The sequence below is a fragment of the Humulus lupulus genome, chromosome 3, assembly GCF_963169125.1.
Source record: "Humulus lupulus chromosome 3, drHumLupu1.1, whole genome shotgun sequence".
Lineage (NCBI taxonomy): Eukaryota > Viridiplantae > Streptophyta > Magnoliopsida > Rosales > Cannabaceae > Humulus > Humulus lupulus.
The window spans coordinates 281,136,378-281,159,427 of NC_084795.1; the positions used below are offsets into that span (position 1 = coordinate 281,136,378).

The 23,050-nt window shown below is 38.0% G+C and overlaps 3 protein-coding genes across 3 annotated transcripts; 2 read left to right on the forward strand and 1 right to left on the reverse strand.

The window, feature by feature from the left end:
* The first annotated feature begins 842 nt into the window (after positions 1-842).
* Positions 843-11,110, forward strand: LOC133825793 (uncharacterized). The gene is made up of 3 exons (XM_062258692.1): positions 843-1,418; positions 1,494-1,977; positions 11,055-11,110. The coding sequence occupies exons 1-3, from the start codon at positions 870-872 to the stop codon at positions 11,108-11,110; spliced, it is 1,089 nt and encodes a 362-aa protein (XP_062114676.1). The 5' UTR covers positions 843-869.
* A 4,266-nt stretch (positions 11,111-15,376) lies between these two features.
* LOC133824673 (putative pentatricopeptide repeat-containing protein At3g15130) lies at positions 15,377-17,618 on the reverse strand. The gene has a single exon (XM_062257636.1). It carries the CDS (start codon positions 17,595-17,597, stop codon positions 15,531-15,533), a length of 2,067 nt encoding a protein of 688 aa, XP_062113620.1. The 5' UTR covers positions 17,598-17,618; the 3' UTR covers positions 15,377-15,530.
* Positions 17,619-17,643: 25 nt separating this feature from the next.
* LOC133824674 (pentatricopeptide repeat-containing protein At2g20540-like) lies at positions 17,644-19,337 on the forward strand. Its single transcript, XM_062257637.1, has one exon. The coding sequence runs from the start codon at positions 17,644-17,646 to the stop codon at positions 19,222-19,224; it is 1,581 nt and encodes a 526-aa protein (XP_062113621.1). The 3' UTR covers positions 19,225-19,337.
* Positions 19,338-23,050: the final 3,713 nt, after the last annotated feature.

The following is a 23,050-nucleotide window of genomic DNA, read 5'->3' on the forward strand; positions in this document are numbered from 1 at the left end:
AAGGAAAATAGGCTAGAATTAATATGTTATGTGCTTATGTTATCTATATGTTTATGTTATTAAAAGCGTTATGATATGTATATGTGTATGTAGGCTTGGGCATATGACCCATATGACTAACAAGACCCCAAATGGGTTATGGGCATATGACCTACTTAGCTAGTAGGACCCCATTAACCCCATGGGCATATGCTTGTTTAGTCTATGGGACCCCAAGTAATAATGGCCATTATAATAAGTGTATGTTATATGTATTATGTTAAGTCTTTATGTTTTCTTATGAAATTGTGTATATGACTATGTGTTAGGTTTTTCCTTGCTGGGCATTAGGCTCACTCCTTTCTGTTTATGTGCAGGAAAATAAGCTTAGAGGCGGTAAGATTCGTGATGCTTGGGAGGATGTGTATCGATGATGAATGGAGTCAAGGGGCCGAGCGTTATCGATTCGAGGATGTAGTCTCCTTTTATGTTTTTTATGGTTTTACATGTATTTTCCGCATTATTATGTAATGTCTTTTATTTTAAATCTTATTTTGTTTTAAAGACAATGGGATCCCAAAATCCTTCTTAGTATTCTGTTTCTTTGTAAATAACTCTTATTTTCAAGTTACTCAATAAATTATGGTATTTTCGTAAAATGTAAGTTTTTATGTATAGTTTCGATAATGGTCCAATTAGTCTAGATTAGTGGGTCATTACACGAGGTTATCACCAACTTATAGGGAAGGCCCTCCCCCCGCCTCTTCTGAAGACGGGGGAATTTCATGGTCCCCAAGCTCGATCTCGGGGGAAAGTTCTAGTTAGGTTTCTTCTTTCACCACTCTATATAGTGTTGGAGTAACTTGTATTTCTTTCACTGACTCACTGTGATGACTTGTGCAGGCAACATGGACTCCGACCTCGACGCCCTCATCGACAATGCGGGTGCCAAGAGGAGCAAGCGCCCCAGGGCAAGGGGACTGACAACCAGTCAGCCTGGGAAAAGCTCCAAGAGATCCAGGAAAACGCCTCCTCCTCCCCCGCCGGCTTCGAGCTCTGCTGCTGCGTCGACTGGCCAGACTAACGTCCCCACGACGATACCACCCTCGCAGGCCGTCGTCCCTGGGGTGGCGCCGGCCTCGCAGACTGATATCGCTGCCGTGGTTGAATCCCAACCTCCTGTGGCGGGTCAAATGCCTTCTACCCAGCTCGTCAAAAGACCTTCTGCTTCCCGAGCCCAGAAGCTAACTATTTCCACCCATATGGATTCGTATGTGGTGGATAATGCTGCCGGTCCTCACGGGTCTACGCTGATCTCGGATGTAATGTCCCGGATTGGCCAGAGCTACGGCAATTTTGAGGCTCCTCAGTGGCAGTGTCTAACTGGCACTCGGGACCGCACTGTCCTGTACGAGAAGAGTATCGAGCACACTGCCGCGGTAAGTATCCTATATATTCCTTTTGCTTACATTCATGCTGTCTCGAGGCTAATGATGGTTTCTTCCTTTTTTCAGGCTCTTGCTTTCACTGCCCAGCTTAATTACGAGCTGAACAACGAGGTCCATACGAGCAGGACCCTCGCCCAAGAGGAGAGGGACCTCCACCTTAAAGCGAATGACGACCTGAAGGCAGTGAATACTAAGCTCGAGGCAGTGGTTAAGGAGCGTGAGGAAATGGCCAAGGAGCTCGGAAAGCTGAAAAACGAACTCGAGGAGCAGAAGAAAGACAACATCCAGCTTCGGGAGACCAATAAGAAGCTCGAGGAAGACAAGGCCGTCACCCTCGACCTCATGGAGGATATCAAAACCCGCCTTACTGCTGAGTTCAAAGAAAAGAAGGAAACGGCGGTCGATTCAGCCATGTACCGGATGTGGGCCTATAACGAAGAACTGGACACCAGTTTTTTGGGTCCCCTCGAGGCGTCCTTCCTCGAACGATGGAATGCCCGGCTCGAGAAGGAAGAGGCTGACCAGCTCGAGAAGGATAAAGCTACTCCGAGTACTATTTCGGAGGGAGCTCAGGAGGATAGTCATGCTATTCGTCCTGAGGGGTCCGGTGCCACTGATGCTGAGAAGGCCAAGGAGACTCCTCTTCTTTGAATCTGACCTCGGGGAGATCAGTTTTCGGGGCTGCGTCCCATTATTTCTGTAATTATTTCAACTTGTGCCCACGGGGCTGATACAATTTCCTTTATTATTCTTTTATATACTTACATTTCTTGGTTCGAAATATTTTGCATATTTTTATAATTGATGGACCGGTTATGTTTATTTATGCATACAAACATAGTTTGGATTTAGGCTCGAAATTCGATGCATTCATGCATAGTTTATTCGATTTATCCGTTTCCAACCTCGTTATTTATCAAGGTCGGACATTACTGTAACCATGAACTGAAAAGTACTTATATGGCATGTAATATGAATGATTTGGTTAATCTTTTTAGTCACTTTTCCTCATCCTTAGTATCTTAGCTCCGAGGTTATGAGTTCGAAACTATTTTAAGATGTTCCAGCCTCGATCTCGACATATTTTGTGACGGGTTTAGGCTCCCATTCATCATTGATCGATAATTTGGCTGGTTTGTTCCAAACCTGTTATGCTTGCACATCTGGTTAATTCCAAACGTTTTTTGTTTTTGGTAGCTCGGTAATGTCCGAACTATCTAAGCCCGCGTACTTGGTTATTTCCAAATACTTAATGTTTTTTATAATTCGGTTAAGTCCGAACTATCTAAGCTCGCTCGGTTAAGTCCGAACTATCTAAACTCGCGTATTTGGTTATATCCAAATACTTTTTTGTTTTTGATAACTCGGTTAAGTCCGAACTATCTTAGCTCGCGTATTTGGTTGTATCCAAATACTTTTTGTATTGTATTTTTTTTTTTAAAGCTAGAGGTATGTATACCAATGTTGCCCCCTTAATATCCTATGAGTGTGACCATAGGTTATTAAATTAAGAGAGATTGCAAAAATAAAAATAAGTTACATGTGAAACAAAGTAGACCCTTTATTTGAAATTCAAAAACAAACTAAGTACAGAAAATCATGGTTACGGGCGACACTTCCTACACTATTGATAATATGGTCTAAGGTGTTCGCCATTCCATGCTCGTGGTATGAGGTTCCCATCTAATCTCGCAAGTTTGTATACGCCAGGGCGGATGACTGATTCTATCTGGTATGGTCCTTCCCAGTTTGGCCCGAGTACTCCTGCTGCTGGATCTCGGGTTGCTAAGAATACTCGTCTCAAAATCAGGTCTCCTACTCCGAACTTTCGACTTCGGACCCTTTTATTGAAATATCTTGTTGTTCGTTGCTGGTAAGCAGCATTTCTCAGCTGAGCCTCCTCCCTTTTTTCTTCGATCAAGTCTAGGGTTTCTTCGAGCTGAGTATGATTGGAACTTTGGTCGTAAATCTGAGTTCGAATTGTCGGAATTTCGACCTCAATGGGCAACATTGCCTCGCAGCCGTATGCTAGAGAAAACGGGGTATGCCCAGTTGATGTCCGAGCTGTAGTTCTATATCCCCAAAGTACTTGGGGTAATTCCTCAGGCCGTCGTCCCTTTGCTTCTTCCAACTTTTTCTTCAAGGAACTCTTGAGAGTTTTATTAACGGCTTCGACCTGACCGTTCGCCTGAGGGTGAGCCACTGACGAAAAGCTCTTTATTATACCGTTCTTGTTACAAAAGTTGGAAAATAAGTCGCAATCAAACTGGGTTCCGTTGTCAGACACAATCTTTCTTGGCACTCCATATCGGCATACGATGTTCTTTACCACGAAATCCAGGATCTTCTTCGAAGTTATGGTCGCCAATGGTTCAGCCTCCGTCCATTTTGTGAAGTAATCAACCGCGACCACAGCATACTTTACTCCTCCTTTGCCAGTTGGGAGTGAGCCTATGAGGTCGATGCCCCATACCGCAAAAGGCCATGGGGACGTCAACATGGTTAGTTCGGAAGGTGGAGCTCGGGGTATCGTGGCGAATCTCTGGCACTTGTCGCATTTTTTCACGAACTAGAAAGAATCCGTCTTAATGGTTGGCCAGAAATATCCTTGGCGTATAACTTTCTTGGATAGGCTGTGCCCCCCGGTATGATCTCCGCAAAACCCCTCATGAACTTCTCTAATAATCTTCTTTGCCTCGGGGGGAGTCACGCATCTGAGCAATGGCATGGAATACCCTCTTCTGTATAACCTTCCATCCAGGATGGTGTAACGAGGAAGTTGATACATTAGTTTCCGAGCCTGACTTCGATCTTTGGGAAGAATTCCATTTTCGAGGTATTCAACGATCGGGCTCATCCAGGTCGGTTCTGTCTCGATCATGCACACATCTTCCTTGTCTGACTCAGTAATGCTGGGTGCTGACAGATGTTCTATGGGTACAACATTCAGCTCCTCATTTTCAGTGGAAGTGGCGAGCCGAGCTAAGGCATCTGCATTTGAGTTTTGTTCTCGGGGAACTTGTTCGATTGCATAAAACTCAAAAAACTCCAATGCGTACTTTGCCTTCTCCAGATAAGCTGCCATTTTTGTGCCACGAGCCTGATATTCTCCCAAGATTTGATTAACTACGAGCTGGGAGTCGCTGTAGCAATGTATAGCTCTGGCCTTGAGTTCCTTTGCTATTCGTAGTCCCGCCAGTAAAGCCTCGTACTCAGCTTCATTATTAGATGCTTTAAAGCCGAATCTTAATGCAGAGTGAAATTTGCTCCCTGCAGGGGTGATCAGAATAACTCCTGCCCCCGCTCCATTTTCATTTGACGACCCGTCGACGTAAAGTTTCCACAGCTCGTGGGCCGTGGTTGTTACTTCGTCGTCGGCTGTACCGGTGCACTCTACTATAAAATCTGCCAACGCTTGTGCCTTAATGGTTGTTCTCGGATGGTAGGTGATTTCGAATTGTCCGAGCTCAACAGCCCACTTAAGGAGTCGACCAGATGCCTCTGGTTTGGACAAGACTTGCCTTAATGGTTGATCTGTCAGTACATGGATAGGATGTGCCTGAAAGTAAGGGCGGAGCTTTCGAGATGAGTGGATCAGACTGAGGGCGAGTTTCTCCATCAGTGGATACCTTGACTCTGCCCCCAGTAATCTTTTACTGATGTAGTAGACGGGTTTCTGTATTCTCTCTTCCTCTCGGACGAGCACCGCGCTTATCGCGTGTTCAGTTGTTGAGAGATATAAGAACAGTACTTCTCCCGTCTCAGGTTTCGATAGGATAGGTGGTTCGGCTAAGTGCCTTTTTAGCTCTTGAAAGGCTAGCTCGCACTCGTCTGTCCATTCGAACTTTTTACTTCCTTTCAATAAGTTGAAGAACGGGAGACCGCGGTCCGTTGACTTCGAAATGAACCTGCCCAGAGCTGCCATCCTGCCAGTCAAGCTTTGAACATCTTTATGCTTCCGAGGTGACGGCATATCAATCAGGGCCTTTATTTTATCGGGATTAGCCTCGATTCCACGAGAGTTGACAATGAAACCCAGAAATTTCCCTGAAGACACCCCAAAAGTGCACTTCTGAGGATTCAACTTCATGTTGTACTTTCTGAGCACGCCAAAGCACTCTTCGAGGTCATCAACATGGTTCTTGGTAAGTTGAGACTTTACGAGCATGTCGTCAACATAAACTTCCATGTTGTTCCCTATTTGCTCTGAGAACATCTTGTTTACGAGCCGCTGGTACGTTGCTCCGGCATTCTTGAGTCCGAATGGCATGACATTGTAGCAGTAGAGCCCTTTATCCGTAATGAAGCTTGTATGCTCTTGGTCGGGGGCATGCATGGGAATCTGGTTATATCCAGAATAGGCATCCATGAATGACATCAGACCATGCCCCGCCGTGGCATCCACGAGCTGATCAATTCTCGGTAGGGGAAAACAGTCTTTCGGGCAGGCCTTGTTGAGGTCTGAGTAGTCAATGCACGTCCTCCATGTCCCATTGGGTTTCGGGACCAACACTGGATTGGCCACCCAATCAGGGTAAAAAGCGTCCCTTATAAAATTATTTGCTTTCAGCCTGTCCACCTCCTCCTTTAGTGCTTTCTTTCTGTCTTCATCCAGCTGCCTTCGCTTTTGCTGCTTCGGAGGAAAGCTTTTGTCTATATTCAATGCGTGGCTCGCTATACTAGGGCTTATTCCCACCATGTCAGAGTGGGACCACGCGAAGACATCCTGATTTTTCTTCAGAAAGCAAATTAATTGCTATTTTGATTCGTCTAGGAGGTGTTTCCCGACCTTCACCTTTTTCGAGGGACTAGATTCATCGAGCTGAACCTCTTCGAGCTCCTCCAAAGGTTGGAGATCAATCTTCTCTTCAATCCTTGGATCGATCTCCTCGTCAATTTTTAGAACTGTCCCGTCTTTATACTGTATGACAACAAGTGCTTGCGCGCTTGTTTGTTTCTTTCCCCTTAAGGAAATGCTGTAGCACTCCCTTCCTGCCAGTTGATCTCCTTTCAATGTTCCGACCCCGCTTGGAGTTGGGAACTTGAGGGCTAGATGCCTTACAGATGAAACTGCCCCCAGCCCGACCAGGGCGGGTCTCCCGAGCAATACATTGTAGGCAGATGGTAACTCTACTACCACGAACTCCATCATCTTGGTCACCGAGACTGGATAGTCTCCCAAGGTCACAGGGAGTTCAATGGACCCCATACAAGCGGTTCATTCTCCAGAAAAGCCGTACAAAGTGGTTGCACAAGCCCTCAGGTCGCGAAGGGAGAGCCCCATTTTCTCTAGGGTTGCTTTATAATGAATGTTAACTGAGCTCCCATTGTTTATGAGAACTCGGCGCACTCTTTTGTTGGCAAGCTGTAGGGTGATGACGAGTGGATCATGATGAGGGAACTGGACGTGAGAGGCATCCTCCTCGGTGAAGGTTATAGGCTGAGTCTCAACCCTTTGGCTTTTTGGTGCCCTTGGTTCGGGTTCATATGGAGACCCGTCCCCTGTTTTCAGCTCATTCACATATCGTTTTTGAGCATTTCTGCCCCCTCCTGCGAGATGAGGACCTCCCGAGATGGTTATTACGTCCTCTCCATCTATCGGTGGAGGCCTATCCTCATCCCGAGATCGGGAGTTATTATTCTGTGTCGCCGGAAGTGCGGCTACTCTCTAGCTGGCAGTAGTCTGTCCAGTATTCTGGTTTTTGACATACTGCCGGAAATAACCTCTCGAGATCAATCCTTCGATCTCGTCCTTCAGCTGTCGGCACTCATCAGTTGTGTGGCCGGTGTCCCTATGAAATCGACAATACTTGCTGGAGTCCCTCTTGGACTTTTGATTCCTCATAGGATCCGGTCGCCTGAAGGGGACCTGGTTTTCATTAGCCAGGTATATGTTTTCCCGGGACTCGTTGAGCTCGGTATGCACTTTATATACGGAGAAATATCTTTCTCCTTTTTTCTTCTTTCCTCCATCAGCCTCGGGATTATTTCCCTCGCTTTTTTTTTCTCTTGGAAGGATTCTCCGAGGCAGGCTGTGTAACTAGAGGATCAACCGAGGTTGAGGCGGAGTTAATGTTTATCGTTGTAGTTTTGGTCTGCGAGGTCGCTTTGAGTGTTGACCTCGCTTCCTCTACATTAACAAATTTCTGCGTCCGTCTGTTAAACTCGGTTATCGACCTCACCGGTTTCCCTTGTATGTCATCCCAAAGTGCACTCCCGGGTAAAACACCAGCTCGGATGGCCATCAAGTGCCCGCTGTCATCCACGTCACGAGCTCGGGCGACCTCTAGATTAAATCTTGTCAGGTAGCTCTTTAGTGTTTCGCCTGGTTGTTGTCGGACGTTAGTCAAAGTGGATGCTTCGGGTCTGACTCCCACCATAGCCCGGAACTGTTTCTTGAAGTCTCTAGACAATTGATCCCACGAAGTTATAGAATGTCTCTTGTACTTCTCGAACCAACTCTTGGTAGGCCCGGCCAATGATGTTGGAAACAACATACATCTGAGCTCGTAACCTACGTTACTAGCTCTCATAATAGTGTTGAATGTACTCAGATGGCTGCATGGGTCGGTTTTTCCCTCAAACGCTGGGACATGAGGAATCCGGAACCCTTGGGGGAACTGAGTGCTAGAAATATTGGGAGCAAACGGCTCGAGCTCCTCATCAGAGTCCTCATATCGACCGTTTCCTCGCTCATTCTTCAAAAGCCTAAAGGCTTTTTCGAGCTGATCGATCCTTTCTTGTACTGGGTCCTTAGGCGGTGTTTGGAATTGATAGTCATTAATCGCGATCCCAGGCTCGCGTCTCCGTGAGGGATCTCTACGCCCATTCAGATGATTCCTAAGATTCGGGTTTGTCTGATCTCCCTTTCCCCTGCTCTGATTCAGGTGATTGCGCAGGTCGGGATGGCTCTTGTGATTCCCAGTATTTTTACGACCCCGGTCGTGTTTACTGACAGACCTTGTTTCTCCGGACTCATCGCTAGTGAAACTCATCGATCGGTCATTTCGTGGTGGATCCTTTCTACGTCGCCTCGTCACTGCAGTACGAGATCGGGACGTCTGACTTCTCTCGGATGGCGCGCCTTTCCACCCCTGGAACGTCTCCCCGTTTCTTTGTCTCTCCCCTGTACGCCCTTGATCCTGATCTCGACCAGGTTGAGCGTTCCTGCGGGGAGGTGAAGGATATCTTACGGGAGACGGAGGAAACCGTATAGGTGACGTTGGTTGCCGTCCTTGCCTCGGCCTGGAAGGTCCAGAATTTGCCCGAGATGGGCCGGTTGCGTTTGGTGCGCTACCAGGAACCTGAGTCCGAGCCTCGACAGGAGCTTGGTTATTCTCAGTTCCTGTAGGCACTTCCACGGGTGGATTAGGCAGGACCCGAGCTCGGGTACTCCTCTGAGGCCTAGAAGGAGTAGATGGCTCTGTTGGTGCTGGAGGCTGAGCTGGCCTCCTTGTGTTAGCATTTTTTCGTGGACGTCCACGGGGCTTCCGGGGAGGAACGTGCACGTCCCTTGGAGGAGGGGCTCGGTCTTCGCGCGGAGGTGGGGGCTGAGCCACCTGCGCCTCCGCGGCTATCCTAGTCAACTCCTCGTTACGTTTGTTGGCATCTGCCAGCAGTTGTTTCAGCTGCCGATTCTCCAATTCTACAATAGGGACATAACGCTCAGGGTTATAGTACATGTCCTCATCCCTTGGTTGTGGAGGTGGTCCCCGGGAATCAGAGGACCCACTCCTTTCATCAGCGTCCGGGTTCTCCATTGGCTGTTTTCCAGGACGCCTTGGGTAAGTTTCTTCAGGAGTGTTCTGATTGTTTGTAGCCATGAATCTCTCAGGGATGGATGCTTGAGGCTCTCAATGAAAGCACCAAACTGTTGACGCCGCTTTTCGTCAACAGATAAAAGAAGAGAGCACGCAAACAATTAAAGACAATGGCTAAAATAAACAAACGAATCAGACACGCGGTTTTTACGTGGTTCAGCAGTTAAATCTGCCTAGTCCACGAGTCTCTGTTATTAATCTCAAGATTATCTCTGAACAATTCTTTAGCATGAATTCTCCAGAGTTTTCTCTCAAGAATCAGAAATTCGATCCTTTACAATGGTGCATGCCTTCTCTATTTATAGAGAAGGATGCAGAATACTATCCCACATATTTTGGGTAGTTACTCTTTTGTGAATAAAATAAATGGCTTTAAATGCCTATAATCAGATATAAAAGGAAACGTCCCTGAAGACCAGGAAACGCATAACTGACCAAATAATATCCCACGATTCTTGGGGATTTACATTAATAAATGAGGATCATATCCCATATCTACAACACTTGTAGATATTCAAGGTAGTCATTGCGTATCTCCAAGGCTTCACGTCAATGTGCGAGCCGCTGACACTTCCCGAGCTTACATTTCTTTCGAGATGGCATATCGAGCTCGAGATCCCTGCTCCGAAGTTGCTTCTGAAGATGAGGGGCTCACAGAGCTATCCTTCGAGATCGAGATCATTTCGAGGTCACCATATTCGAGATCTGCACCATACTTTGCAGGCTCCGATTTACAATCGTAGAGCATACCCTTAACCCTCACGAGACCATTTAATGCGAACTCAGCTTTCGAGGTCATATTTGCTACGGCTCGAAATCTGGGTATAACAATACGTTTTTCAACTAAAATTGGAAAAATATCTCAATTAATTAACCATATTAATTGTAATAAATGGAAAATTTCAACTATTGAATTAAAATTCCTAGGTAGAAAAAACAAATTAATATTAAAAAGTAATAAATGTTATAAAATAAATGTCATTTATTATTAGAAAAAAATTATGCCAAAACTGATTACAATGAGTTCTATGAAAGATATGATATGTCAAAATTAATTACATTGAACTCAAGTAGCAAGAAAATAAAATAATATATCTAATCAAATGATAAATCGACATCAAATCTTACTAATTTACAGAGTTTCACACATCTGTGATCTTCCACAGTTTAAATACCAATGAAAAATCACCATAGATCTAGTCTACCAAGAAATCTAACTTCAACAACACACCAAAGAAAATAAGAGAACAGATCTAATATAGTCGAACTTCTATATTGCAATTGGCTATGGTGCTCTCTTGTTGAAATTAAAAGATAATATGTTAGTTAGTAAACGTAGAAAAAAATGGGATATTACCATATTTGGGGTAAATTCCCTAATAAAAACCTCTAATTTGTAAATTAGAGAAAAAAACATGTTTACATTTTATTTAATGGATTCCAGAGAAAAATAATCCTCTTAATTATACAGTAAAGATCCTTAGTTAGTAAAATAAGAAAAAATGACATTGATGATATGTTTCTTATTTGGTAATAAAAGTATTCTTTAAAAAATGTCATTAAAAGGCCCATCACTGTCCCTCAACTGACAATTTAATGTCCAAGCTATTTTAATAGTCTAAATATTATTTATGGTTAATAAAATAAAATAAAATAAATGCATATAGTAATATAATTTAATCATACTATAATTTATTTATATTGAAATCCAAAAAATAATATGCGTAGACAATTTTACTGAAGAAATTTCAACTCATGGGTATATTTTTTAAGTCTGTATAATGATAAATATTTTTTTAACTTTCAGCTATTGCTTTCTCAACAATGTTCTCGTGGAGAAAAGAAAAGACTGACAAAAAGTAAAATTTTCTTAAAATCATAGAGAATTTCATATACAATGGAGCTACTCTCCTAAAGAACAAGTTTAATAACACTGATTTTTTTTTTAAGATTTACATTTTCGTTTGATATATAGCCAATTTACATATGTTAAATTATATTCTTATAGCCAATGGATATGTAGGGATTTTACCCCTTTTAACCCTACACAATTCAACACACGGTTAACAAAACACAAGGTCACTTTTGACCTTTTCCCTGAAATACTTTACTCAATCAGCCTTGGACACGATTACACAATGATGTGATTCTGAATACCAAAGTTTGCCACGAATATCAATGTACAATAAGTGATTCAATTGATATCTATTAAACCTAATTAAATTTCTTGAACCTAAATACAGAGAGGACTAGCCTTCGACAATCTCTGCAAAGTTCTAGAACAAAGAATTTAGAATAAAACCAAATACCCAGGGCAGATCAACAACAAAAAAATAGCAACAAGAAAGAAATGAAGAACAAGACATATTTTTATCACATATTGAAAATAAAATATGTGGGGCTTGCACATTAAAAATAGGTTATTTATGATTTTTGATCCCGAACTATGACTTATACATTATTGTGTTTGTTAGGATTTATGTCCTATAAAAACATGTAAATATATTTTATTGATTTAAATAAATTACAATGACATATACAATTGCCCCCGAATTATCACTTATACATTATTGTGTCTGGTAGGATTTATATCCTAAAAGCATGTAAAAATATTTTATTGATTTAAATAAAATTATAATTTTATTATATCTGAATGTTATAATTATTATTTGAATAATCTTGTATTAGTATAAGAGAATAATTAAGATCATATATAATGGATAAAATAGTCAGTAACATATCAAATTATAAAATCTTTAATGAATTGTTATCAGTACAGTTTACTAAGCATACGAGATGCAAGTAGTTTAGGTTCGTAAATGTACTATATATAATAGTGATTATATATGACAAAATCGATATCAATTAACTATTTTTATAAACTTACTGTTTGCCATAAAGATTTAATTCTTATCATAATAGATTATCATTTGCAGATCAGTTTAAATCTTGAGTAGTCATGAACTCCTGTTTGTAATTTTTGGATATTTTGATTCATTCGTTAAGGTCTTTGATATAATAAGGCTTGTGGCTTTTGTTTTAGAGATTCAATATCATGAATGACTGGAAACATGATTTACAATAATTAAATACATGATTTCCTAACGGATTAATAATTCTAGTAGTGAATAGTTATTGAACTCAAATTTATAATTTGATTATAGATTAATTATTCACTAGTGCATTAATGGTACTTAAAGATCAATAGGTAATTAGAAAGGTAAAACAGTAAATTTGGATTTGTTCTCTTCCCCGTCTCTATAAATATAATCTTCAAACATAAATTATTTACATAGTAAAAGTATACAAAACAATATTAGCATAAACATCTTAATTTATTTCCAATGGCTTGTTGTGTTCGAGTGTTTTTAGTAGCCATTTTCACGGTTGCAACGATGACTAATATATGTTGTGCAAGAGAGTACATAGTTGGGGATGCAGCGGGATGGACTACTAGTTTTGATTACCAAACTTGGGCACAGGACAAGAGTTTCGAAATTGGGGACACACTTGGTAATTATTATAAATACATATTTATATAATTTTACAAAAGATAGGTATTTGGTACCCTGTGTTTTTGCAAAGTATCATTTTGGTACCCTTTGTTTTCAATAATGCTCATAGGTACTCTGTCTTTTAAAATCGTACATATTTGGTACCCTAAACTCAAATTTAATTAATAAAATTTTACCAATTTAATCAAACTACTGTCAATTATGTAAGTTACAAATTTAAATTTAATTACATAATTACATATAACTGATGACAGTTTGATCATATTGACAAAATTTTATCTATCAAATCTGAGTTTAGAGCACCAAATATGTACGATTTTAAAATATAGGATACCATACGAGCATTATTGAAAACAGAGGGTACCAAAATGATACTTTGCAAAAACATAGGGTACCAAATGAGTAAATTCCCTTTTACAAAATATCATTAATTTTATAGAGCATTTGGTAAAAATAGTTCATTTTTAGAGTACAAATTGTATTTTGACTTTGTTTTAATAATTTTTATAAAATGATCTCTTATTTGAATTTTTGACATGATGTCTATTCAATATTGTTTTCGTCACTTGGTTGGAGTTGGCCAAAGGCGTTTAAAATCAATTAAACAACATTGTACACTTCAGTGTCAACAGGCTTTGATGCTTAGAAAACTCATCGTGACATGTTAGACAATTTTTGCAGCATCATATATTTTTGTCTTGTCATGGATCAAAATATCCAATTTATTATCTTATAGTAATAGCGGTCTTAACATAACATAATCAAATCACAACACAAATAAAGCAACATAGTTTCCCCCAACAACTCGATCTTGTCCAACACAGTATGTTTGTAGTGCACACAGAAGCCAAATAACCCCATAACAATAGATAAAGTAGAACAAACCGTTGACCATGGTAGGTAGCTAGCTTTCACTTTTTGGGATTGATAGCGTACCAAGTTTGAACGGCAGTTAAAGAAAGCACCATTACAGCTGCTATGAGACCTATGATAGTCCATGGGTTATTAAAATATTGCTGATAGACTTGGCTCAGCCAAATGGCACACCTTCTCTCACAATGAGTTTGTATCTTAATCTTGACATCCGAATAATAGTCTTCTGGTGGCTCATTGAGTCCAGAACCCAATTCATTAAACAAATTAGCCACATCTTTATTGCTACTGAGACAATTTTGAAGTATTCGCGATGCTCAAGTTCTTGATCTATGGTAGCACAAGTTTTCAAGTGAAAATCATTTCTTCTAATATCTCTCTTCACCAAATCGAGAAGATAAAACGAAATCAGAAATTGAAAGCTTGAGCATCAATTTGTTGTAGACCAAAGAAAGTTTCAATTTCTCGAAAAAAACAAAAAATCAGAGCAATTTTATTTTGTTCCAAACCCAACAACCAACTTGGTTCATCTCAACTTAACTACCTTTGTTATCCAATAAACACTCAACTAAGGTATTAATTAGAACCATTTCACATTAAAGTTGAAATTTTTATACACAACCAAAAATATATACAACCTCCCTGGTACAATACCTATCATTGCCTATATACTCCTAAGCCCTCAAAGTTAAAGAATAAACACAAAAAAAAATGTAAACAAAAAACATTAACATCCGAATTAAATTTTTATTTTTTTTCATTGCTCATATGCCCTAATCCCAAATTTTCACTTTCGAAAAAGCAATAGCAATACTAAAATGATAAATGTAAAAATAAATAGTCACAAAACAGACGTTTATGCCTATTTTCATGGAAGAGAATGGTTGGAAAATGCTTCCATCCAACAACGAGTTAGCTTTCCAAGAGATAAAAAAATATATAAATTTTTTATTAAAGTAGTACTGTTAGTATAGGCTATGTTAGTATACAATCAAGCCTCATTTCAAATGGTACAACTTTCATTTCAAACCAATGCTTAAAAAAAAGAGACGTACTGGTGCAGGCGATTAAGAAGTCTTCTATATATATATAAATATTTAGAGAGCTTCTTAGTGGCATTACTTTTGCCTAAGGAAGCTTCTTAGGTATGGGCAATACTTTTGCCCCTACCGTAGGGGCGTTTTTTTATTTTCGGTACTTGGAGAAATTATAATCAATTTTTTCTGTATGGTAGTGTACATGATAGTTATAGTAGGCATCCCGCCAATTTTCAGAAAATTTTGAATGATTTGTTTTTCACCCTTATAAAAAAAATGAAGCACGCATGCAATTGACTGTTTGAACTTTAATTTCGGCACCGTAAATTATTCAGAAATTTTCAAAAATTAGCAAAAAACTTGTTATAACTATAATGTACGTCATCATACAAAAAATATTAGGTTATAATTTTCAAAGTGTTTAAAATAGAAAACACCCTTATGGTAGGGGCAAAAGTGATGCCTCTACTCGAGAAAATTCGCAAATATTTATATGATTGTGATCGATCGTTTTAGGTAGATCTTACATGTGTTATTGTCTGTGATTGTGTTATAATTCTGATCAAGAGTTAGTTGCTGATAAAAAAGCAAATTGAAGCAGTCAATGAGGTTTATAAGCTTCATGGTCTTCCTGAATATTATAAGGTATGTTTAGTTAATCATTGTTGATTTTTAATTAAGAGATAAAGAAATGGTAAAACTAATTATATATAAACAGATGTGTATTAATGGCATAGTCTGTAGGATTGGTAATAAAATCTACCAGATATGTAAATATGCAGACATGTAAAATGGAATACCAAAAAACATATGAAAAAAATTCCATATGTATATATAGTGTTTTGCAGTATGTTATTTTCACCAATAATCTCTACAAGAGCATATGCCATCTTCAAACTTGTGAAACCTATTTGCATCTCTCACCAAAAACACCACCTTCAAAACCTTTGACAAGCCCTTAATGAACATATGACAATCCCCACATACTCTCAAGTTCTTGAAAATTCGAATCGTCTTCTTCTCCTCCTCCTCCTCGAGCCCACCGCGAACCAATGCTAACCCGATTGCCAGCTTCTCGCTGTGTACGCGTAAGCTCTCTTCCTTGGACTCGTCTTCTACATCATGCAACGCAAACCTCAACCCGGGGATGTATCCCATTTCAGCTTTCATTCTCTTCTCCATTTCCTTCAAAGCTTCATGGATCTGTTCTATAAGTGGGTGAGAATCATCTCCATTGTAGAAAAAGTGGACTTCTTTGTCGATCTCCACCCAACTACGCCCTGCCTCTTTCTTCAAGCCCTTCATCTTCACCACTTGTCTTAATCTCTCACATTCTTTCCAGCAGCCTGCATCGGCTAAGATGTTTGATAACATAACATAGTTGACTGTGTTATCTCCATCTAATCTCATTAGTATCTCACCCACCTCTCTACCTATTTCCACATCTCCATGAACTCTGCAAGTACTAAGTAATGTTTGCCATATCCCTGTGTTTGGTTTCAGAGGCATGTTCTCGATAAGGTTCTTGGCTTCTTTTAATCGTCCAGCTCGGCCAAGGAGATCAACTATGCAAGCATAATGCTCTACTTTTGGTTTAACTCGTCTGTCACGACGCATTCTTGAAAATAATTCTTGGCCTTCTTCGACAGGTCCAGAGTGGCTGCAGGCTGAGAGCACAGCCAAGTAAGCTACTCCATCAGGCTGTACATTTTCGAGTTGCATTTTTTTGAACAGACTTATTGCTTCCATTCCAAGACCATGCTTTCCAAAGCCTGTGATCATAACAGTCCATGAAACAACATTTTTGGTTAGCATTTCATTGAACAGTCTTTCGGATTCCTCTACAGATCCACACTTGAGATACATGTCGACAATCGAATTGGCTACTGATACATCTAAACCAGATGGGATTTTAGTTGCAAGAGCATGGATTTGCTTGCCTTGCTCTACAAGTGCAAAATCAGCAAAAACTCCCATAAGACTTGAGAGAACAAACCCATCTATTTGATGGTATATGCTTCCTCTTAGCTGCCTGAACAAGTCCATTGCCTCTTGTACATTTCCTTCTTGAGCATAGCCTAGAATCAGTGAACTCCAAGATATAATGTTTTTCTCTTTAATTTGTTCGAATACTTTCCAAGCTTCGAATAGTTGTCTGCATTTGACATACAGATCAACTAGAGCACCTGCAATGGTGGCCTGGATTTGACATGGGAAGCCTCTTGTGATTAAGCTAGCATGTATTTGATTTCCTTGCTGAATTGCCCCAAGACCACTACAAGCCTTAAGTGTACTTGTATAGGTGTGTTCATCTAGAACTTCTCTTTCTTGCATTTCACGAAACAAAATCAAAGCTTTTTCTCCATTTCCTTCAAGTGTGTAGCCACTGATCATTGCATTCCAAGTTACAAGATTTCGAAGTGGCATTTTGTCGAACATATTAGCTGCGTCTTTAATTCTTCCACATTTAGCATACATGTCCATTATAGAATTGCCCACCACAATGACCCATTCAAAACCAGATTTAACACACAACTCATGAATCTGCAGACCATACTCAGCAATACCCAAAATCCCAGACGCCTTTAGACTCGTCGAGAAAGTGAATTCGTTTGGCTTAGAGTCTGAAACTCCCAGCATTTGACCAAAAATAGATAAACATCTCTGAGCATTTCCATTTTGTAAGTAGACACACATTAGAGACGTCCAAGAAACTTCATTTCTTTCAGGCATTCTCTCAAACACTTGATAGGCCAACCCTGTTCTACAACATTTTCCGTACATATCTATGAGATCATTGCTCAGCATTAAGTCAGACCCAAGTCCCGTTTTCATCAACGCCGCGTGAGCCTGCAACCCCTTATCGAGTACCTTGCTCTTCGAGCAGTTCCTAAGTAGGTTTGCCAAAATCTGCCTTTGGTTCATTTCGAAAAAAAAATAAAAATTCAAGCTTTGTCCATCGAACTCATTGATGTCAGCGAGAATATGGGTCCTAACAATCAGGGAATTGGAAAATTCATTCGTGCCCACGTTGAGAAACTGTACTAACTTGAAGGAGTTGAAAAAAATCCATGCCCATGTAGTCAAGTTTTCGCTATCTCAGAGCAATTTCTTGGTCACAAAAATGGTGGATTTTTGTGAAAAGAGTGCAGAAGTGGAGTACGCGAGTTTGCTTTTCGAACAAGTGACTGAACGAAACGTTTTTTTGTACAACGCAATGATCAAAGTCTATACGCATAGTTACATGTATAGTCTAGCTATGGTTCTCTACAAGCAAATGGTCAGAAATATAAAATCTGAGAGCTCCATTTTTCCTGACAGATTCACTTTCCCTTTTGTGATCAAATCATGTGCAGGGCTCCCCTGTATTAATCTGGGTAGACAAGTTCATGGCCAAGTTTGTAAATTTGGGTCAAATTCCCATTCAATCACTTGTAGTAGTTTAATGGATATGTATATAAAGTTTGATAGTTTGGCAGAGGCGCAGAAGGTGTTTGATGAAATGAGCGAAAGAGATGTAATAGCTTGGAATAGTTTGATTTCAGGATATGCTAGACTGGGGAAGATGAGAAGAGCAAGAGAGTTGTTCAATGAAATGCCTAACAAGACTATTGTCTCTTGGACTGCTATGATTTCTGGGTACACAAAGATTGGATGCTATTCTGATGCATTGGATGTTTTCAGAAAAATGCAAAAATTGGGTATTGAATTTGATGAGATCAGTATTATATCAGTGCTGCCAGTGTGTGCTCAGCTTGGAGCTCTTGAGATAGGAAAATGGATTCACATTTACTCAGACAAGAATGGATTGTTGAAGAGGTCAACTAGTGTTTGTAATTCCATAATTGAAATGTATGCAAAATGTGGTTGCATTGATCCTGCAGTGCAGATATTCGATCAAATGACCAAGAAGGATATCATTTCATGGAGCACCATGATAGGAGGGTTGGCACATCACGGTGAAGCTTATAAAGCCATTGAACTCTTTAGAGACATGGAGAGAGCAAAGGTTCAACCTAATGGGATCACATTTCTGGGCCTTCTATCAGCCTGCGTCCATGGCGGATTTTGGAGTGAGGGACTGAACTACTTTGAATCCATGAGAAAAGATTATCATCTACACATCGAAATCGAGCACTATGGTTGTTTGGTCGATCTTCTTGGACGCTCAGGGCAGCTTGACCAGGCTCTTGAGACAATAAACAAAATGCCCATGAAGCCAAATTCCAAGATTTGGGGTTCTTTGTTAAGCTGTTGCAGAATTCATGGCAATCTTGAGGTTGCTATCATAGCCATGGAACACCTTTTAGAGCTTGAACCAGATGATGCAGGGAACTATGTGTTGATTTCCAATATTTATGCAGACATTGGAAGGTGGGAGAGTGTTTCAAAGGTCAGGAAGCTAATAACATGTGGGAACATGAAGAAAATTCCAGCAAGGAGTTTGGTTGAAGAGCTGTCTCTGGTGCTGAATCTTAAATGGGACAGCAGTTGGGAATGGCACTCTTTGTCAAGACTGTCTAAAGTTTTTATTTATTTCTTAATATTTTAAATGTATTTTGTATCTTTTTGTTGTATATATATATATTTTTTACAACACCCATGCATCTACTTCTCAGTATAGTATGTATTTCATTTTTATTTTATTTGTAACAATATTCTATACTTTGGATTATAATTTGCAGGGAAATTACCAAATTTTTTTTTTGACAGTAAAACTATCTAAATTTATAAAACCACGGTTTCAGTAACTACCCATTTAACACCGTTAACTATGTAGAAAGAAAATTTGCAGCAAAACTACATTTTTTTTTACTGTAAAACTACCTAATTTTTTTTTACGGAATAAACTATCCATTTTAAATGTTTAGACATAAAAAATTAAAATTTTCAATTAAATAATTAAAATTTGATCAAATAATTTTTTTAAATTAGAATTTTTAATATTTTATTATATTGAAATTCATATGTATTTTTCTAAAAGAAAATTAGAAAAAAACTATTTAATTTTAAAAATAGAATGCACTATATCTTTATGTATAAAGATTGTTTCTTGATTTAACAGTTTAATTTTTTTTAAATTATCTTATTTTTTTCTAAAACTATAGACAATATTTCAGTTTAATTTAATTTTTAATATATTTATGTCAATTTTTATAGTATATAACTTTATATATATATATATATGATCATTAAAAAAACATAGAAACTATAATAAAAAACATTATTTGAGCCGTATGGGGGAAGGGTTGGCTTACCTATCTTAATAAATTTTATGATTGGTTGAAATATCGTATTGAGATTCAAGCAATTGCGGATGATACAATAAGTAAATATGTTCCCCTGATGTCCCCTGATGTCAACATATTTTATTGTCTAGGAGGAATTACGCTTACTTGTTTTTTAGTAGCTACGGGGATATATTTTCTAAATAAAACTAAGTAAAAGTGCATTGCATGTTACTTTTACCTAGTATATTATAAATGTCAGTTTAACGGAAATTGTTGTTTTCCATTAAATTTAACATTTTTTTTTATTGTGTTTCTAACACTGTTAATTTTAAAGTCATCTAAATAAGATAAATAATTTTTTTTTTTTAAAAGTGATAAAGTAATCTAAATAAGGTAATTTAATTGAAAATAAAATAAAAAGTAATAAATAAGTCATAATAATTTCTCATCGTATGTTTTAAAATTTTATATTAAAGTATTTAAATTACTCTATCAATTATGTTTTCAAAATTATAACTTAAATAGATGATTTATTTGTGGTATTCCTGGTCATTGTGATTTGGGCATGAAACTTTCTATTACTATGTGATAAGAGGTTATTAATTTGTAACTTATTGTATTGGGATCAATAATTAATAATAACATGAGATTTGTAACTTATTCAGATAATTAGTAATAATAAGTGATTTATGAGATACTCCAATTTTTGTACTTGTTATAAAAATAAGAAACATTAATGGCCAAAAGTACCTAAATTTTTGTAAGAGTTGCATATACATATACCTTAATTTTTAGGTTATTTTAGCCAAAAACAATATATATATTTTTTTGTCAACAGTTAGTTTTAACTAAAACAAGTCCCATGTGGAACATGTGTAATTGACCAAAACCAATTACAATTTATTTAGTAAATAAACAATAAATTATAATTATAATAAAAATTCAATTTACAAATTAAAAATTTGTATATAAAATAACATATATTAAAACAAATCTTGAAACTAAATTGAAATTTATTTATTTAATTAAAAATTATGTATATATCACGAAAGTTATTACTCAAATGATGATATTATGCAAATAACAAAAGAATTAAATAGTGTGCATAGGCCTCAATCAATGTATTAGAGTTCACCACACGAGAGAAAAGAAACAAAAGAAACAAAGAAAAGTTGAGAGTGAAGTTTGGACTGAGAAGAGAATGACAATGAGGTCGAGATAAGGAAGACTACCTAGTCACATCAAAAGCCCTAGGCGCCCAAGAAATACGACCACCTAGCTCTAGTAACATCTACAACGCCTAGGAGACGACAAGCCTTGGGCCCTGTTGAGATCAAAAGCAACATTTTGATCTCAAAGAGAGACATGATTATTTTTTTAGGGATTGTCTATTTTTTTATTTGGGACTTATGGTCTCTAATTTTTACTTTGTATGGCATTTGACAATGCCTAATGCCTTAGCTCAAAATATAGAGATATATAATGCATCAGAAAATGCCCAATGTCATATAAATTTTTAATTTTACAGCACCGAACAACGTGTTTTACGTGATTAGTGACAGATTTAAGATTTTTGTTTAGAGGGGGTTTGGAATAAAAAAATACGTATATACTATTACTATTAATAATTGTTATAAATATTAGAATTGATTGCTTATTTCAAACATAAATTATAATTACTTTTGATAGTTTTATTTTATTTTGTGAGGTTTAATTGTTATAAAATAAATTTGTGGGAACTTTTCTTAATATTTAGGTGGACAATTATTCAATTAAAACAATAATATATATTATTTTAGGTATTTTTTTTTAAATATGGCTTTTATGCTATCATTGTGCAAAAAAATGAGGATTATGCTTTTTCCAATTTGCATGGAAAAATTTATTAAAGAAAAAATAAAGTATGAGAAATACAATTATTAGCTAAGTAAATATGATAGCTAAATTTAAAACCAAAACACATCAGCCAAAACATGTGTACTATTGTAAATTAACATTTCAGTCATCTCTCTCAAACCCACTTTCTCTCTCAAAACCCATGCACAAACCCTCTTCTCTCTCAAAATCCAGCCAACAAATCCCCTCCACTTCCGACCAGCGCAAATCTCCTTCAACTCCGACGGAAATCTGTTCTAGCTCAAGTGCCATCTCAAGATTCGATCAACCACAACTCAGCTGCGATGTTCCCTTCGGCAAGAAAATTCGTGATCCGCTTCTCCTAAAATCAAATCAATTCCAGCCATGTTTTGTTGCGATATTTGCCATCTTCGACGACCTCCATCTCCGACCAACTATTCTTACTCTTCTTTTCAATTTTCAGATCATTTTTTTTTTCTAGGTCTAAACTTTTTTTTTTAGATCTAGAACTAACTTGTAATTTTTTTTAAGTTTAGGTAAACAATTGCTCATATTATTACATATATACTTTCTTCTTCTTGAGTTACAGATCAAAACTCGTTTGTTTTCTTTGGATTTATTTTTTTTTTCTTTCTTCTGCAATAGGTAATTGGTTACCTTCACGTTCTGATATGTGTTTATAGTTTTGGGTTCTTTATGGTAACCAATTACCTTCACGTTCAGGTATGTGTGTATACTTCTGGGTTTTTTTTTCTATCATTAGATCTGCAATAGGTAATTGGTTACCTTATAACGTTCTGATATGTGTATATTTTTAGGTTCTTTATGGTAACAGGTTACCTTCAAGTTCTGGTATGGGTTTATATTTCTGGGTTTCTTTATGATAACTGGTTACCTCCACGTTCCGATATGTGTGTATATTTTTGGGTTATAAGATCAGATCAAATCGTGTCTTTTTTTTTTCCTTCAAATTTAATGTTTCTTTTCATATTCAATATAAGTAACTCGTCACCCCTCGTATGGTAACTGATCACCCTTCTTATGGCAGAATGTTACTCTCTTGATACATGTTATTTAACCTAGCTCTATGATTTTTTTTACATAATAATTGTGAAAAATCAATAAAGTAATTGGTTATCTTACCCAGACTTTGAAAAAAAAAACGTACAATCTAAAAAAAAAGAAAAATATGTTTATAATAAATAAAAATAATGATAAACACAATTCATATTACAAAACAGCCAAAGAAAAATTTAATATAAAAATAATTATATAAAAAAATCAAATAAA